Source organism: Stegodyphus dumicola, chromosome 1, assembly GCF_044657685.1.
Source record: "Stegodyphus dumicola isolate Sdum_Otavi_A_Nest chromosome 1, ASM4465768v1".
Classification (NCBI taxonomy): Eukaryota; Metazoa; Arthropoda; class Arachnida; order Araneae; family Eresidae; genus Stegodyphus; species Stegodyphus dumicola.
In genome coordinates this window covers 4971588-4992603 of record NC_140768.1, presented here as the reverse complement: position 1 = coordinate 4992603, position 21016 = coordinate 4971588, and the positions used below count along the sequence as shown (strand labels likewise).

The following is a 21016-nucleotide window of genomic DNA, read 5'->3' as shown; positions in this document are numbered from 1 at the left end:
TCTGCGACGTTTTCTTCCGCGATGTTTTCGGCTGTAACCGTGTCTAAAACCTTTATACAATGAAGCCCTCTGTCCCTTCACTAATCTCTAATCCAGTCAGCACTGATTTACCATCACTTCCTCTTACCCCTCAGTATCCATATAAAATAGCCGAGCTGTATAGTCGCTGAGCATTGATACTTCGGTCTGCGGTTCGAATCCCGGCGTAATTCATGTAAAATGTAGATAGAAGAAAAAAATGCCAAAGTAAAATATAAAATTTGCAAAGCAACAGCTTTGTGTTTGGCGTAGAATTTAATCATGACTCTATCAATCTCGAGCACACACAAGTACAGGTCCGTCTTCATCATTAGCAAAGAAATCTTCAACGAAGACCTCCATTGGAACGGTGTAGCACCAGGGTGCCTGGGTTATCGTGAACGTTACCCCTTGTAGAACATATAAGCTGTTGCGAATGATACCAAAAAACAATAACTACACTCAAATAGATCAGATGAAGAAAATACACTTGGAAAAACAAACCATGCATAAGGAAAGTGTGAGTCTCACGGTGCTAATATTCACAGGAAAGATAAATCAATGCAATACATACGAATACATAGGCAAATAAGTACAAGAATTGATCTAAATTTTAAACTAGGATGAACAAGATGAAATTATTTACAACACTATCCTTTGTCAGTACATTTAGTGCCAAATACATTTTCAAAGATATAGAATAATATAAACATTTTATCAATAGTATGTTCCGCTGCATGCAGCTCTGGCATTTTTTTAGTAATTTTGTCAATAATTTTAACAACAGAAGAGTCTTTAGCTCCATCCTTCACACTTTTAACCTTATTCACACCTTTATCATTATCTGGCTTGTCAGTAGGGACAGAAAAACGACATTTAACTGCGCTAGCATAGCTAAAGCTTGGGGTGACAAGTTTTGCACTAACATTTTCATTCTTAGCATTTTTTTTTTTTTTTTTTTTTTTTTTTTTTTTTTTTGTTCAGACGATTAAAATTTCATTAGAAATAAATAATAATTAAAAAAAAAAACCTGCTTCAAAATTAGACCTGCAAAGTAATTTTATTTTACATTATTTTCATGAATGAATACTGGTGCTGCCATCTGTTATACATTTAGAGAACTAAAAGGCGTAATTGTATGTATTTTAAATGGAATTTTGCAGCTTTCATCTGGGAAAGAAAAACTGATAAAAAAGGTGGGACACTTGTCAGCCCACAACCTTTGATGGACGTTTGGCAGCCCACCGCCCATCAAAGGGTTAAAGTTTAACCTTTTATTCCAACTACCACACAATCTCATAATCTACTGTCTGACCGTAGAAAACAGGTACCCCAGCTGGTATCTTATAATTTTTTCTGCCGGAAAGCGAGAGAATATCTAAAATGATCTTTTATTTAGATACAAAATGCGCGTAAACGCGTGTAAAATCAGAACTAGAATATAGTACTTTGCTATGAATTAATGTTTCCGTTCAAATTGTTTATGCCTATTATTTGACTAAAACTCAGATGATAATATAGTATATAATCAGATATAAGGAAATGTGACAAATTATTTATACTCTTCATTACACTGTTTTCTCTTTTCAATAAAAATATTCCCTTCTTTATTTAACTAATAATTTTTTTTAAGAATCAATTAAATTTTATTCTACTTTATTTTGATTTTTGCACCCGTGTGCGGGTTCTGTATTTGCTATATTGCAGTGGTATCTTTGTAAAAGAGGGATATTTTATTTCAGTTTATAGCTGCAAGTGACAAACTGTGGTTTATGCTGGAGCTATATTCCTTTGTTGACTACTTCACTATTCCACCGTCCTTCGTGTCAATTTATCTAGGCAGAACATGGATTGGTATGTTATTCGTTATGTTTTTGCATATATACACAAAAATTATAGCTGTTTATATTTTGTCTAACATTATTATTTATATTGATATTTTCTGTGTACCTGTGTTCTGGATGTTAAACAGGAAATAGGGAAGTAAAATACGTAAATAAAGCTAAATAAAAGCGCTGTGTGCTTTAAAGTTTGAAATAATGAACCAGCATATTTATAATCGAAAAATAATTTAAAGAGTTTTTTACTAAACTTAGATGGCATTGTAGGGCTATTGGGTTAGTTCGAAGCAGAAGAGATGAAAAATGAGCAACGCCTTCGCTAGGACCCGAACAACGGGCCTCTCGAATACGCGTCGAGCGTGGTGACCGCTACACCACGAAGGCATGCCAAGAAGGCGGGAGAAATACCTTATGACATAAAGTTTATTTAAATATAGCAATCTTTTAGAAAGAAGTTTTTTTAAAAAATCTGTCTCATGCTTGCAATATATTATAATAAAAAAAAAAAAAAAAAACCGCATAATAAAAAGTTTGGTGAATCTTCGGATTATGGTAACTTGGCGAGAATTTGGCGACCAACCATGCTACTTCAAGCTCCTAGTTTTGTTTTGGACGCCATTTTGTTTTCACGAAGTAAAGGCATTTTTTTTTTCTTTTTTTTTAACTCAACAATTTTTCCAACAACCTGCTAGCCGAATTACGCTTATACTAGAACTTTTATGGAACAAAAATGCTTAATCATGACGAAGATTAGGTGCGAAATTGGGAGAAAGTGCAGAATCGCAAACTGCTTGCCGCGTTTTTAAGAATTGCACATACACGGTATCCATGTACACGTCGACCTCTTTTCACTTAAAAAAAAATAATCCCAGAATTGCACAAAAATGGTATTTCGCAACTTCTTGACTTTATCTATGTACACATCGACCTATTTTCACTTAAAAGGTCAAAGAAAATTGACAAAAATTCAATTCTTCTTACTCTTGTAAAAAGTGTCAAACAAATAAGTGGACGATTCTGCACTTTAACGGCGAAATTGTTTCTAAAAGCTTGTTAGCTAAAATCACGATCGGAATTTTCCGGAAAATGTCACATGACATGTCTCATGATCTCTCATTTCTCGGAGACAAAATAATCTGTGATTCGAACTGCGTACTTCTCAGATTATTGCTAAAGTCCTAGCTAGTAACCTTTATCGCCTTATCAAAATGTCGCCAAACTACCTGTTACCACATTCCAAAGATTAACCAAAAGTTCTTCCAGTTCATTTCATTTGAAAATTCACATTAAAGAAGGATTCGCCATGCATGTAATAAGAAATTATGCTGCTCTTTTAAACCAGTACTGCTATCACTAGAAATGGAATAACTTTTCAATTTATTTTCAAGCACTTTCCAGGTAAAAATGAAAGACTCATTTATAGGACAGAGCAAAAGACGTTCTGTTACTTTGAACTGGGGAAGCTCGACATACATTCGAAACATTTTTATGCGTACTTGGATATGAAACCTGCAATATTGGGAAACAAACAAGATAAATAAATTTTAAAAATACAAAACAACAAAGGACTGAAAATACAAATAACTGAACTGACTATGAGCAAAATGCTTTTCCATGCTGTTACTTTTTATACAGTGAGGCCTCGTATAACGAATAGAGTCTGTTCCAGGACGTATTTTTCTATGTGAATCCTCCGTTATGCGAAGGACACTGTTTTCTATAGCTTACTACAGAAATAACTCCGTAACATGGTCTGTAATTGGGAAGCATCAGAAATAATATAAGAAAATATGGAAAACTTTATCAGTATTGAAAATGTAAAGAATCTATTAATAAGTTAGAAAAATAGTTGTTTAAGGGGACTTGTAAACCTTCTTACTAGGTCATATAGGTTCAAAACTAGTCACATATTGGAAGACTTAAGATCTTCCAATATGTGACTGTTGCAAGAATTGGGATATTTTACTTATTTTAAAAGCAATTACTTACAACTTTTTACCACAAATATGTTTATAATTTAATCTGCTTTTCGACAAAATTTTTTATGCGTTCACGCCATGTTTCCACCTTGCTCGCATGATATTTAGAAAATGGATAACGGTACATACTTGAAATTGGATGGCATTTGTTATATGGGCCCTATCTTCTAACTGAACCAAAAATCTGATGATATTTTAATATTAAAAAAATTTTGTGCACGAAAACACTACAGATTTTTGTAATAAAATACATTTTATAAACTCAACTCCAAATAAAATAAAAATTTAACATGAAACTCTTAGGATTTTTGATTCACAGTAGCTTCTAAATGTTATAAAAGCTATATATTAAATATGGAATTAAATTATGCAATACAATGTTTTAAACGTTGCGCGCAAAGCTGAGAACATTTATGACATTTACAAGTCATAAAAAATTTTGTCAAAAAGCAGATTAAATTATAAAAATATTTGTGGCAACACAAACTTTCTGATTACTGTTCACTATATTATGTTGTGAACTATAAAAAATTGGAAGCAATTGCTTTTAAAATAAATAAGTTATCCCAATTCTTGCAACAGTCACATATTCGAAGATCTTAAGGCTTTTAAGGTGTATGAGCTCCCTTGAATTTTATATAAAAGATGGCTGAAAAATGTCTGAGGAAAACGTAAAAACAGGTAAGAAGTGATCGAAATAAGCATATTTTGCAACCGAATGTATATGCCAAAATGGAGGGTTCGTACAAGGCATTCTTGAAACGTAGGTAAAAGCGGTCTTCTAGAGTAAGTCATCACTTCCCGTGAGGTTTTTCAGATGTTATCTATAGCTGAACAAAAGCGAAGCTGCTCGACGTGCTTTTGTCTACAGAGCTGCGGATAGAATCGGAACAACTGCCCAAACTCTAAAAAAGGTACATGAAAGTTTTCTACTGAAGCGCTTGAAGCATCGCATACACAATGCGAACACAATCGGGGAGCACCAATATGGCTTCAGAGAACAGAAATCTACCACACATTCATTTATAACCATGAAAAACTACACCCTGGAGAACAGAAACCATAGGTACCACACAGCCATCCTCAGTCTCGATATTAAGACTGTCGTCGATACCTTGTGATGGCAGATAATTAACAGGCATTGGAGCAACCTAGATGCTCAGCAAACACATATATCAAGCTCTGACCTGTTACCTCTCGAATCGTGAGCAGATCGTCATGTATAACAATGGCTTCATTGAACGCAAACAGAAACGAGGATGCCCGTACGGATAATTCGTCGGTCCAGTCTTATAGAATCCCACCTTTAATAGCATAGTTAATAGCTCGGCTGAGCACACCCAAGTAATAGTTTACGCAGATGACATCGCCCTTCTAGTCCTGAGAAAATTCAGAAATAAGCCGAAGATGCATGGAATTCAAACCTCTCAATAGTTCTATGAACTCTTCAGTGCTTGAAATTGACCATCTCAGAAGGCAAATATAAGGTCCTTCTAATTACAAAAAAAAAAAAAAAAAAAAAAAAAAAAAAAAAAAAAAAGGAAGAAGACAGCAACATTAGTCCAGGAATCACCATCAACGATAGCAGGATGAAAACCCTCAAAGTACTAAAATACCTGGGTCTTACATAGGATCAAAGACTGACTTGGATTCTTCACATTAAGCAACATGCTAGCCACATTTCGCAAAATCTCTGACAGTCCTAATGAAATAGGGACTAGGCATGCACATTCAGAAGACTCTCTATACTCAACTGTCATCGAAAAAATGGTCACATATGCTGCTCCAGTGTGGGCCTAACCTAAGCAAGGAAGGAGAGTTAAACATTTTCTTAGCTTTCAGCCACAATTCGAGTAAAACTTCACAAGGGCATTTCACGCAACAGTGACTGCTTCGATCAATGTCCTGGCAGGTTTAACATCATTGCATATTCGTGTGAAGAAAGAAGCAATAATCCAATCGGCATTTCACCATCACATTCCTTCAAGTTTCTTCCAAGAGTGACATCATCAGACAATTATGAAATGTTAGCGATAACGCTACATGTTCACCCAGTACTTAAAGTGTAAACATGCTCCTGTACAACATAACCTATGGAAGGAGCCACTAAACAAAACCAATGTATTGCTTCAGGTAGAAACAGTAGCTATTTCAAGAGCCATCTATTACTTCACTCAGCAAAACCTACAGGATATCACTCTACATATACACAGTATGCTGGTATTTCTGTCTATACTCAACCATTATCACACATCTCCAATTAGTTACACAAATCCAGAGAGACTTGCGGAGGCATCAACACCATAACGTCACGCTTTTCTGGGTGAACGCGCATACACGGGTGCGTGGCAATCGAAAAATTATTCAGAGATTAGAGCCAATTATTGAGAGATTAGAAGCAATATCAAGAAGCATTCATTATCTACGACCAGCACTTTGGCCACGTTCAGGCTAGGGAAACACAAGGCACAAATCAAATGGCAAACAGAGTGAGATGGATGCAAACCACGCCGCCGCACATCCTACAACATCACATTAAGCAGACGACAAATGTAACACCACTTCCCGCAATTAGCAAGATGTATTACAGGGTACGTTACCTTTAACTCAGTATTTTAACAGACATGTTGTCAGCGACACCAATCTTTGTTATTTGTACGAAAACTGATGCCTGAAACCATTATTCTTACCATCTGGCCATATACTGGAATGCACTGCCTTAAAATGCCTAGTAACAGTACACAAACTTACTGCAAGTTTATGGGAAAACGACATGAGGTGGCAAGGATCACCCATATCTATATATATATGTAAGCGAAAATACTACTGACTTATTACGAGATTTCCCAAGCCATATACATGATTGACTTGAAATTTTGCATAGTTACTCATTCCCCGATGTAGACGAGCACTAAGAACGGATTTTACGCAAATCCCTGCCCAAAATGAATTTTTGTTATACAACAGAAGTTTCTCATACATTTAGTTTTCAAATACAAGCTCCGAATTTCTTCTATTGTTGCCAAAACCAGATGTGAAATACAATGCTGCAAATGAATGCATTTTTCTTTAAAATTATTAAATTAGTAAATAATTTGCATCTATCCAATGAATGCAAACAACATTTAAATGATAAGGTTAATAATAAAATGTATATTTAACTGTTATCATGAGTTTCATGAAAATAAATGTTGTTATTAAGAGAAATAAATTATTAATTAATTAAATTATTATTATTATTATTATAAAAATGTTATTGTTGTTTTTAAAAAATTGCCCTACATATAAAATCAAGGACAAATAATTATAGTAACTGATAAAAAAATTTGATAACAAATATAATAACATTAATTTTCACGAAAGATATAATAGTTATTTATATTATTAGTTTTATGTTGGCAATTTTTCGTTGTGTAGGCCTATTGGGGATCCCGCCAGCTTAATGGCAAACCGCACATTGAGTTGATCAATGTTAACCAATTTCGCTTACTGCGCATGCTCAATGGTGTACCGCTGGCGTGGGAGAAAATACTGGCGGCTAAGCATAAGCAACCCTACACAAGCTTGTTTGTCATGTAGGTTTTATCGACTGTTTACAATTGCAACAGTCTATTTCATTTACTTACAATAATTTATTTGGTTTTTAATTCAGTAATTTAAACTACATTTAAACCTTAATTTGTTAAAGTATATATGAATGGAACGTATGGTAAATACTCAATTGTTTTTATTCCTGAGAAGTATAATCAGCTAATATATCTTGTAATGCATCCTGTTTTGTAATCCTTTTTAAAAGAAAATTTGGGTAGTTTACAATCGACATTTACACTTCAAGTAATGAAGCAGCTTACAACCTGACACGTTTTAAAACCTCGAACTGTTTACCCCCAAAATAACACAATATCGACCATATGCCGTATTTATCTTCTTTTAAAATTGCGCCAAAGTCGAAACTGCGCCAAATTCTCTTTTCGGCATGCGCAGTAAGCGAAATTCGTTTAACATTGATCAACTCAATGTGCGGGTTGCCATTACGCATCCCGCCACGTTAAATAATGGGGACGCATCCCAATATACAGTACCCTGCGGGCGGTTATGAGCTAGTTATCTATACGCTTGAAAACTCGGCGCTCATCTATGCCTCGTTACATAATTTTTAATAGGAACAGTGTTTAGAATCAGAAATTAATATTCGTTCAATTTGTTTCGAGAAGTTTAACCATCTTTACTGCTTCAATAATTGGATATTCCGCAACGTACGTTTGTAAAATTCTGTAAAGTGTGTAATGTGTTGTCTGCGTTAAGCGTATTTGTAAAGTGAACTGTTGTAAAGTGTATGTTCTGCTGGAAAGTATTTTGAATATCTAAAAGTCTGTAATTATGTAAATTATGTAATTATATCCTGAGTTATAACGGCAACAATATCTTACAATGTTATTTAAAGTATCCCATAATGCTTGATATGAGGGGAATTTAGATCATATCACCTAAGTTCTTTAAAAAATGATGATGTCTCTGCATCCCGTCAATAGCAATTGTATCTCCTTTGAGTAACTGTTACGTTTCCGTCCGCAGTCTCATACTTGTATGTCCCCGAATTCTGCTTTCAGGCGGATATGCATACCGCTTGAAATTCGCCCTGAGAATTAAAATTTATGGTATTAGAACATTTTTACCTACCTCTCAATAGCGCCTTGTACCTTCTCATTTCCGCAGATACATTTATGCTAAAATCTACTTATTTCGGTTCTCCTCTACTTGTCTTTGCCGTTTTACCAGATAATTTTTACTTGCTTTGTGTGCACATTCAAAGATTTCTTTAAACTATTTAGCTCATTATTTTCTTCCAAAATACCCTCTAAAGTGCTGAAATTATCACTGAAAGGATGTATTTATATCAGCTCGACATAAATAGGTACAAGGTGTCTCTCACTTGGTATCTCATTTCAGCCACATCATCATCTAAATTCAAGAGCAGAACATTCTCATATGAGACGCTTGGAATAACAAGGTTGTCAATAGTATATCACTGCTCCAATGTGGTCCGTACCACCCTCCTTGAGAATGCGTGCGGCTTTCAAAATTCAGTGCGGCTTTCAAAAACAGAAGTACAACAGATTTTGTTTTCGGAAGAAAAACTACAAAATCCTTGTAAATTGTATTAATATTTTATTTAACCTCCCTTTTTGAAGAGTTACTGTTACAATAATAAGGGTTTATTATTGTACGCGTACAATCCATTTTTGGATTATACGTGTTTTCCAGTTATCCGCATGTATTGGGTCATATAAAATGTCTCTTCGGTTTTTTGCCACTAGATGGTGTTAATGTCTCTATCTCCGGCAACACTCACCCGATTGTCTCAAACGAATATGTGCTTAAAAGGTGAAATTCAGCTTTCATTCTTTTGAAAAAATAGTTTTCTAATTCGTTGCTCGTGTAAAAAGTTATGTTGATTTGAAAATGAGTGAAATACTGAAAACGTCGATGAAATTTTGCAAGTGGTAGAGCAAGACCGGCATGCAAGCTGCCAAAAAATAGCGGAGGCACTAAACATAAACCGCACGACATTTTGGAATCATTTGAAAAGAGCCTGGATTGTCTCCAAATAAGGTTATGCTGAGTGTTTGGGAGGGGGGATTGGAAAGGAATTGTCCATTATGAGCTGCTGCAATCTGGCGAAACTATCAATTCGGCACAACTCAACCGGTTTTACGAAGCAATCCAGAAAGAGCGACCAGAATTGGCCAGCAGAAAGAGAATTGTGTTCCATCATGACAATGCACGGCCAACATACATCTTTGATGACTCTGAACAAATTGACAAATTGACGGAACTTGGTTGGGAAGTTTTGACACATCCAGACCTTACACCGTCGGACTACCATTTGCTTCTGCAAAACTGTCTTGATGGTAACTCGCCGACCGGAGCGCTGCTGAAAATCACTTGGCCAAGTTTTCCGACCATGAACCACAGAAGTTCTACACCGATGGAATTATGAAGCTACCCGAAAAATGGCAAAAGTTCATAGATAATATGGTCAATATATACTTGATTAAAAATGATTTTCGATAAAGGAAATTTTTGTTAAAAAATGTACCAAAAAATCGCGGAGATCTTTTTTATGTGACCCAATATACTAGTTAGTGTGGACGACCGGAAGTACATACGTTGCGGAATATCCAATCACAGTAGTAGAATGTTACCATTTTTCAATGAAATGTTTTGGCAGGTACATATTATTAAAGAATTTTGTGAAACTGCTTGGAATAAATGTACAATTTATCCCAAACATTTTGGATATACTGCAATCATTATAAATTTTACATTACCATGACACTGTGCAATGAATAACACGAATGATGTATGAGCTAATTACAACAGGTTCATTTGTTCTTTAACATTTTGCTGATGATCTTTCAGGGCTTCGTTTCTTGCGGGCGCTGCGCCTCATGTCTGTACCCGACATCCTGCAGTACTTGAACGTGCTGAAGACCAGCAGTTCGATTCGCCTGGCACAGCTCGTGTCAATAGTCATCAGCGTTTGGTTGACAGCAGCAGGTGTCATCCACTTGGTGAGTATCCCATTTCAGCCACAGTACCATCTGCATTTAAGGGAAGAACATTCTTATCCGAAACGCCTGGCATAACAAGGTTATAATTTTTGTTCTAAATTTTAGGCAACGTGTATTTTCTTTCTGCGGCCATATAACTTTCATTTCAAAATACTAAATGAAGTGCCCTCACGTCTGAAGAATTTGCAGACTTAGGAGATGATCATGTTAATAGTAAAGCGAGGATGCAAAAGAAAGAAGAAAGTTTAGAACTTGGAATGCCACACCGAACACATTCCTTTATTTATTACCTCGCAGCTTTCCGTCGATAATAATTCTTTTAGTCGTATTATTCTACTTAATTTTAAAACTTATTTCCAATTCCTTTCCTTCTTATACCATTCTTTATTTATGACATTTTTTTCTTCTCGGATACTTTTCCATTTTTGTTTCTGAAATTTTAAGATGAATTGTTTATTCTATGACGTATAAAGTATTTGAAGATACTTTTCTTTCCAATGGCGGGGCATTTGTCTATAACGGCAATGGCCCCTGCTAAGGTCAGAAGTGGTGGCCATTTTATTGTGGAGGCACCTAGTAGGTACCTCCTGTGAAGGGACAGATAATTTTATATCCATGCCTTCTCCGGGATTCGAACCCGGCCCTCCGGTATCGCGGACAGTCTTCCCTAACCACTATACCGTCAGGGCGGCATATTTGAAGATATTTATGATTCTTAAAAGTGATTCATGGTAGTTTTATTTACATTGTCAAAGCACGATTCTATGAAGCCTGTTTAGAAACTTGGGAGGTACTTTTTTTTCCCCTCCTGCCTTTTTTATTTCTCAAAAAAAAAAGGCTTTCGAAATTCTAAATGTTTCTTGAACGTCGTAAAGTTCGAGTTGAAAAGGAAAGTAAATAACTTTCACTGGAGCACCTTATTTGTTTATTTATTTATTTTTATGCAGAGTCTTGATTTAGTTTTGATATAATGACGCTTACCACAGATGAATTATATGAGAAAGTAATTTTTACATTAAAAATGTTCGTTGAATGTATGTTAAAAAATTACATTAAAAATGTTCATTAAAAATGTTCGTTGAATATATCTATCTCGTACGTAAGGATGTTAACGTTAATGACATATTATTCAAAATTTCGATATTTTGTCAAATGTCGTATAGGAGCGTACTGTTGATGTGTAATGACATGTTATTATATGAATAAATGTAAAAATTTACATTTAATGTAAAAATTTACAATTTAATGTAAAAATTTACATTAAAAATGTTCGTTGAATATATCTATCTCGTACGTAACGATGTTAACGTTAATGACATATTATTCAAAATTTCGATATTTTGTCAAATGTCGTATAGGAGCGTACTGTTGATGTGTAATGACATGTTATTATATGAATAAATGTAAAAATTTACAATTTAATGTAAAAATTTACATTAAAAATGTTCGTTGAATATATCTATCTCGTACGTAACGATGTTAACGTTAATGACATAATATTCAAAATTTCGATATTTTGTCAAATGTCGTATAGGAGCGTACTGTTGATGTGTAATGACATGTTATTATATGAATATGTCTGATATTGGCTTACAGAAACTATTTCTATTGTAATTTAATAAACCTACACATTTTTCTCTAAAGCTTATTAAAAATATAGACTTAACTTCTTTGTACGTTTTTGATCGACTAAGAATAAAACCTCCTAAATAAATTAACACCAGGCCTAATCTAAAGTAGTCTCGAAAAGAAGCGATTTGAATAAATCGAATCTCAATAATTGAAATTCGATTGATTTTTTCAAAAGCAGGTCCTTTACAAACGTATATTTACAATTGCTTTACATGCATAATTTGAATATAATTAGTCCAAAGACTGTTAGCCCAGAAAGGCTATTAATTTCGTTTTGGCATTTTGCGTCGATTCACTGTTCAAATTGTTGCCACCAAATATTCATCTTGTGTTACCCTGTATTATAAATGAAGAATCTGCATAAATGTATGTATGTTTCTCGTATTGTGACAAAACAACGGTACCTAGAGCCATCCAATTTTAATTAACGTAATCCTCCACCGAATATGGGCAACTGGAAGCCCTAATTTAGAATTTGGAATTTGTTTTATTATCGATTTCATATTTTGTAACACTTTAAGGTTTTTGATTAACAAACTCAACGATTTCAAAGCGAGCCATGGCAACACTGTAAGAAAAAAAAATACAATTTTATCTCCAGCGCGCGAGACTGTGTATCGGAAATTATAAAGATACTCTCATTTTAAAATTATTTTGCGATATTGTTGTTCAATTGAATTTTATGGTTTAAGTGCAAAGAATATTTAATAAGTAAAGGAATACAGGTAACACACGAAAGGTTAAAAAAAAAAAAAAGTAGCTTTGGGCGTAATGTAAAAATCAGAAAGAAGCGTTCAGATCTTTCAGATCTTTTTAATATATCTTTTTTATTTTTATATTTTTCTTGAGATTTAAAAAAAAAATTGTCGTAAAACTCTATTCGAGTCCTATAATCTGGAAATTTCAGATTTCGGTTTTAAAACCTCTTGAAGTTTCTTTCGGTTGTAATTTGAGTTCAGAAGTGTACGAACTTTTAAAAAATGTAACTCGTGGCCTACGAACTTGTGAGCATATCGTTAAATATCGCTACGAATGATCTTTGCGGCACTTTTTTTTTTCAAAATCGTCTTTCATAAACAAAAATAAATTTCACTTTCATGATATTTAAGAAATAAAGGTAACACACTAAACGTCAAAATAAAAGTCCTTTTGGGCGTAATGTAAAATCCGGAAGCTTTCAGATTTTTTTATGTATTTTTTGCTTATTGATTTAATATTTGTTTTTCTTTTAAGGTTCAGACTTTACCAAATGACTTCATAAATTTCTCGACATTTAACTGGCTCTTCACTTTCAGCTAGAGAATTCAGGCGACCCTTTGGAATTTCTAAACCCCCAAAGCTTAACATATTGGGAATGCGTCTACTTCTTAATCGTGACCATGTCAACGGTTGGCTACGGAGATATCTACTGTCAAACGTCCTTGGGGCGGGCCTTCATCGTGTTTTTTATTCTCGTCGGTTTGGTGAGTTTATACCTTTCTGTGCATTTTGTCATCAATACAGAATTCTAATTCTTGCTTTATAATGAAATAACTTGAGCTGAAAAGCTCGAAAAGCTGTTTGTTTAAACAGCTGGTACCGTTTTCTAAAATTAAGGGGACTCGTACAGCTTAAACCCCATAAGATTTTTGAATATGTGAGTGTTGCAAGAATTGGGATAATTTATTTATTTTAAAAGCAATTACTTCCAACTTTTTACAGATCACTACACAATATAGCTGTTTTCTGAAATAGTGATCAGAAAGTTTGTGTTGCCACAAATATTTTTATAATTTAATCCGCTTTTTGACAAACGTTTTCGTCATGTTTCCACCTTGCGCGCACAGTTTAACACATTCTGTTGCACAATTTAATTCCATATTTAATATATAGCTTTTATAACATTTGGAAACTACTGTGAACCAAAAAATTCTAAGAATTTCATGTTAAATTTTATTTTGTCTGGAGTCGAGTTTAAAAAAATAAGTCGAGTATAAAATGTATTTTATTAAAAAAATCTGTAATATTTTCGTCCATAAAATTTTTAATATTAAAATATTCATCAGATTTTAGGTTAAGTTAAACGACAGGGCTCATATAAAGAATTCCATCAAATTTCAAGTATGTACCATTAGCCATTTTTAAAATATCGTGCGCGCAAGGTGGAAACCTGACGAAATATTTTGTCACAAAGCGGATTAAATTACAAAAATATTTGTGGCAACACAAACTTTCTGATCACTATTTCAGAAAGCAGCTATATTATGTAGTCAGCTGTAAAAAGTTGGAAGTAATTGCTTTTAAAATAAATAAAATAACCAAAATCTTGCAACAGTCACATATTCGAAGGGTGTTAAGGGGTCTAAGGTGTATGAGCCCCCTTAATATAAAAATACTGCCTTTCTGAACTCATATTCTACGTCAATTTGATTCGCAATAAAACGAAATTTTCTCCTCCACAACAAATTTTCAGAAATTTAGGAATATCTCCAGCTTTTTGGGCTATAAATGGGAAGGTTACTATAACAGCTACAGCATCGCGCAAGATTATTTATATAACAGCAAAGCACCCGAGGGGTGTCTGCCTAAAAGAAGGAATACTGTCGTGGACGACATTTTAAGAGAAATGGGTTTGTATTCACGTTAGAATTGAGAAAAACCACAAAATGTCATAGACAGCCGATCTGTTCGCTGGGAAGTGAACTTGCGCCAAGCTCAGTGTTCAGCGATTTCGCCTATTGGCTGTTGCTGGAAATGAATAAGAATGATGTGATGTGGAAGGGAAAATTAAGTGTGAGTAAAATTGATGTAGGATACCAGTTAAGATTTGAAATGCATTCGTTTATTTAAAACCGGCAGCTACGTGGCCAGCCTTCTTCTGGCTTTTAAATGTATCAGGAAAATGCCTGAAAAAAGTACACCAAACGTTAAATTTAAGAACTGCGCAGAATTTTACTCTGCAGAACAACTTCATTTAAAAAAAAAATCTGATGTGTACACCACACGACTTCCTTGTACGGAATATTAAATTATACGCATTTTTTCTTGCATTTCATTTAAACTTATTGGATTGAATTAAATCTACTTCGCCGACAGCGCATAAACCACAATAGAAAAAATGCATTCTTTAAAATTCACTCTAGTATTTTTTTAACACAGCGACACTCTGGCGCTAGATTCACTTAACAGTATTATATTTCCTTCATATTATAACTCATAATGCACAAAATGTATATCATTTAAAGAAAAGAATTATCTAATCATTGCCACATGTCCTATTCAAATACTAATAAAGCTAGAATAATGTATAAAAGAAATTAAGCAAGAAAAACAAAAAAGAAACAATTTTTCACAGACGATTGAGTATTTCTCATTCAATTAATTCTGTTCTCACTTCGCGAGAAGGCAAAAATACATAAAAACTCAAAATATCTATATTAAAAATTACGAAGTAAATCTTAAACACTCATTTCCTCGAAAAAATTCCAGAAAGAATTAAGCATGATTTAATTGGCAATAATAAATGAATGCGTTATCTTTGTTGTTGCGAAGCTTAGTTTCTATAGATTGGCAACAAATCCACTAGTCTCTGTTTCAAATGTAAACGTCAATGGCCGCCATATAAAAAAGGCTTAGACAAATTTAAAATTGTTGATAATTCTCAAAATATTGCATACAGATTTACTAAAGGCATAAAAACCTTAACCAGAAGATAAAAACAACATAATACAATCATTTTTAAAGCAAAAAATGTACAATTTACAGACATGTAAAATAGGCCGTTTGGCGCGGCCTATTGCAACCAAAATACGAGGTGCACATCTACATGTTATAGCAGTCTTATATACAAAATTTCAACGTTCTGAGGCTACTCGTTTTTGAGTTATGCGAGATACGTACGTACGTATGTACATACGTTCGTACAGACGCCACGAAAAATTCTTTTCAGAATTCATTTTAAAGCAGTTTTATAATTTTTTTTGAAGGAAAAGGGTATTTTATTCTGTCCTTACCTACAGATATCACGCAAAAACATCGTTAAATTGCATTCGATAGCGGTCAAAATGGATATTTTTGTTGAAATATGCTGCCTGAAACTTTTTGCGATTACAATACTTCCTTTTTACTTCGTACAAGGAAGTAAAAACACAAATGAAATAAAAATTGTATTACATATAACAAAATTACAATAAAATAAGCAATATCCCTTAATACAAATATTAATTATCCTGATAAATAAATTAACCAACTTCTCGTTGCCTTCTTTCGACAAACGTTCAGTATCCAAGAGAAACATTAAATTTAAAAACTGCACAGAATAATCGCCCTCCTTTTTCCAACTGGCAACAGTGCTGATTTTCGACAGTCAGCAGTCCAGTATACAATCGAATGAAAAACTGTTGCCAAAACCACATTTCTAAAAGAATGAAACTATTCAAAATGATGCGATAAAATCGAAGAGATAACATAAAAATATTTGATTCGAATTTTGAAAAAAATCGCTTCGAGGGGCTCTGGCTCTTGTCTAGATGCACCTATATACCAAATTTCGTAGCCCTGGGTCTTTTAACTTACTCGCAGCAGGAACGAAAGGCACACAGACTCTTTCTTTTGTTATATGTAAAGATTAAATTGCTATTAAGAGTCAGTTTTGAATAAAATAAATGGTAACCTCTAAGACAGTAAAAAATTTTTAATTTTAAATTGATCCTTTTATTTAGAGAGAGGGGGTAAGTTTTCTATATCTGTGTCCTTTCCCTTCCGAAACTAATTCCCACTAACTTATTTTTAGAGCTCGAAACCACATTTAAATAAGGCGGGGATTTTTTTCTAAATTCATATGCTCCAAGCAGTGATGAATCTTTAAAATCTTTAAACATATTTATTGATTAGTATGATACTTATAATCTATATTTGTTTCTTACTATTAACTTTTTTCTCTCCCTCCGATGATGGGGCAGCTATCCACTGGGCTTAGGAAGCTTTTCGGCCAAAAGCCTCACCATCAGAATCTTAGCTTATCCTCCAGGTTGGAAAACAAAACAAATATGCGTAGCTTATGGTAAGAAGCCTTACAGGGAAGGAGGGGATTCATTAAATTCAACCTGTTTGACATTAGTTCAGGATGAAACAAAAATGATTGGACTTGCCCACCAGTGGAAGAAAGACAGGAAGAAACTACACTCGTGGAATACTTATATAGGCGATAGATATATTAAGATGTGTTAGACAACTCAGCTCTGTGCATTACATTACTTGCAGCACCGAAGGAAAACAACAGCTGTAAAATAGCAGTCACTGAGCGATTAGCATACATGGAATATATACAGGACGAGTAACAAAACATACGCGGACAATTTTAACAATCGAGATTGCAAGAAGGGTACGCCCGGCAGCAGGACTGTATAAATACAATACTAACTGAAATAGTACTAAATAATATTATAATTAGAAAACAATATATTATTGTATGAATGCAAAAACCTTAATATTATGTACATTGCGGGGGGGGACAGTTCTATATCTCCCTTTCTACTCAGCCGATTGACGAAATTCAAATTGCGTTTTTCATGTCTCGAAAGTGCGACTTAGGATATATATTACATTTATCTATAGCACTGTTCTAATATAGGTATCTTGACACAAAATCGGACTTTCTCTGAAATGACGTGCCAACTTTTTTCCATATTTCGATTCTACGACTCAAATTATGCCTAAATGTTAAATTTTGAAAAATTCAGTGCGAAATTTAAGGAGAAATTCAAAAATTTATCTTGGCGCATTTTTTTCAGTTTACGATGAAAATAATTCACTTGGCGAAATTCTTTATACAGCTATATAGCAAATTATAGCAACCTATTTTCCTTTCCTATTTTTCATTGTACACGAGAGGAAAAACGGTCATCTTTCGTACTTTCGAATAACTTTAACAAAGTACGTAAACCCCATTTGGCGTTATTATCGCTTATAACAAATATGCCAAGTTTAAAAACGCACTAATATGTAAATTCGAGTATATCTTAAAAAATTTTAAGTAAAAGACTAATTGGTATGCTTAGAAATGCATTTACTTTAAGATAATTTTATAGATTATAATTCAAAATTTTTTGGGGGGAAAATTTATAAAAATTATTTAAAAATAAAAATTTTAAAAACAAATCATAAAAAAATGGGCGAATTTTATTTGGAATGAACATAAATTTCGAAATGCGAAAGGAAGAATCAAATCAGTTTGATTAAAAAAAAAGAGATATTAATGAACATTGAGGAGCTAAAATTCTGAGAACTAATTTTTTGAAAATTACTCGTGCAATTTTTACAACACTTGGCATAATTTGAGTGTTAAAATCGAAATAAGGAAAAAAAACTACCATGCTATCTCAGATAAAGTGCGATTTGGGCCAAAATACCTCTATTAGAACAATGCTATATATAGATCTGATACATATCGTAAGCCGCGCTATCGAGACATGAAAAACGCAAGTTGAATTTTATTAACTGGCTAAGTAGAACGAGAGATATAGATCTGCCCGATTTTTTTTTCGCGGTGTACAAGAAATTATACAAGGATATGAAACACAAGGAAATATTCAATACGAAGGGAAAATATACAAGGAAATTCAAATATACACAGATGCCGGCGTTTTCTTAAATAAAGATTTTGAGAGAGTTTTATTTCAGGCGGTTTGCAGTGGCAGAACAATCTCTTATGAGACTGAGCGAATATTTTTTGGGGGTGAGGTGACCCTGAAATATTTTTTTATTTTCAATGGCAGATTAGAAGACAACTGTAGTCAAAAATACAAACAGAAGGAACAGGTTATAGAGACATTAGGATTTTTTTGAAAGCAAGAGAAGTGAAAAATGAGCAATACCTTCCTCGGGAATCGAACCACGGACCTCTGGAATACGCGCCCAGCGTGCAGACCACCCAGCGTCCACGCCACGACGGCATGCCAAAAAGTTGTGATAAATACCTTATATACTCCCCCTTTTAAAAAGCGACTGGGGTTTTTAGGGGATCCAATCGCCAAAGCCTGGGTGTGGAGAGTCATCATCCAACACCCTTTTAGTTCGGGCGCCACTGTAGAGACATTAGGATTTTTTTGGAAGCAAGAGAAGGGAAAAATGAGCAATGCCTTCGCCGGGAATCGAACACGTACCTCTGGAATATGCGCCCAGCGTGCAGACCAGCACACCACGAAGGCATGCTAAGAAGGTGGGAGAAATACCTTATAAGGTAATAAAACTAAAACTACAGTAAGTCTATAAATCGTTCATCTTTCCAGTATTTCTCCCACAAGTGTCCCGAGCCCAGTGCAAGGCAGTGACTCAAATGTTTCAGGTCCACTTCCTCACAAATGTTCCACAATTGGTAAAGAGGACTTGGCAGAAATTGTATAGGATATAGATGCTTGGAGAGGTAATCATGGCCAGTAGCAAGGCGAAAAGTGGCAACAGATTTGTCCTTTGGCCTTTGGAATATTTGTGAAACCCTGAAACATACTTACTTGTATGTGGGTCATGGAGGATCTTGTCAAGTGAAACGTTTTAATATGCGGGCCAGCGGAATAAATAGTGATCAGGATCACCGACGCTATCGTAGACGCGGAATTCATTATTTCTCAGCCAAAACGATGCAGGCAGAAAGTACACGGGCTGTGCTAAGTTAGGTATGGGGCAAATTGTGAAGAACCTCTAAGTAAATTCCTGGTCGACTTTAGGATACATGTTTGTCCGTATCCGGCCATGTTACAACAATTCTGCCGCTGTTTAGGGAATTCACTGCTAAGTATACAGCTTTAAGATATGAGGTAGGTAAGGCTACAGTCAGTGAACTTGTGTGTCATTCTTCGCAGTTTCGTCAGATGTTTAATTACCAGTGTGGACCAGAACTCATCGAAACTTTGGTCTCAGACTTCCAGAAATCAATACCAGTTGTTTTTATATTGCCTTAAGTAGCTGATGTCTGGTGCTACTGCTCGAAATAGTCTGTAAACTTGACAGAGAGTCTGTTTAAATCACTTCGGTCTCAAGAACTGAGTTTTGGGTATGAAGCTGCTTAACTAAAGTGTGGTCTACCAGATTAAAGTGCTTGGTATTATTATAATTCTTTAAAAAAAACTTTTTCCTGTTGCTGCGAAAAATAAAGTTAATGTTTGTAAGGTAATATAAGTGCATTTGCTAATAGCTTACTTTGTGAAAACTTCTGTGACTTATCAGAATGAAACTTCAAAAACTGAATTAAATGTTCAATAAATTTGTATAGGAACATTTAGATAGATCAGTATTAAAGAACACTGTTAGCTTATATAGAACTAGCTGAAAATGAGAGCAAATAGATCGGTCCTGGGTCGCAGCTCCAGGTATTAATGACCGACCTTACCATGACCTTTAATGACCTTTCTTGTGGCAGAAAGAAAAAGAATTCGAAATTCGTCTCATCTGTATTAGCTTGCCAGAGGTAATGACAGCAAAGCGGATGAATTTGGGAGGATTAAGCACTAAGGAACACTAATTTTTTTTTTAATGAATTGGTAAACATGTCTCACAAGCCACGTGTTCGAAATAACTGATGTGTGCAGATGATAAATCACATATTAGCCAGACGTGTAGCATTTGAGTTTTTACATAATTTGAAAATGTGAACAAATGTGACTAGAATCCTTGCAATTTTACAGAATTTTTTCTATGGTGATAAATTTTTATTCATGCATATACATAATTTTTCTTTTGTCTAGAAGTTTTTATTTGTCTTTAAGAACTTAATCTCTTCTAGTGAAATTTCATAAAGTTTCTTCACATAACCAAGATAACCATAAAAAGGAACAAGAAATAACTTTTATGATAAAGCAACCTGCAAACAACTTTTTATAAACGGCAACTGTAAAACGCATAATTTTATGTTATGCCCTATCGGTATTCGTATTATTGCATATAAGAATGCAGAAATATTTTCGAAAGAAAACAATCTTTGACAAATCAACGCAGT

At 34.3% G+C, this 21016-nt stretch overlaps 1 protein-coding gene across 1 annotated transcript in view; it reads left to right on the top strand.

The window, feature by feature from the left end:
• LOC118194290 (calcium-activated potassium channel slowpoke-like) overlaps positions 1-21016 on the top strand; it is a 240720-nt gene that overhangs the window by 94610 nt on the left and 125094 nt on the right. The window contains exons 5-7 of the mRNA XM_035365509.2: positions 1761-1872; positions 10262-10413; positions 13341-13508. Of these exons, the coding sequence (XP_035221400.1) occupies positions 1761-1872; positions 10262-10413; positions 13341-13508 (432 nt within the window). The remainder of the gene's footprint in view (positions 1-1760; positions 1873-10261; positions 10414-13340; positions 13509-21016) is intronic.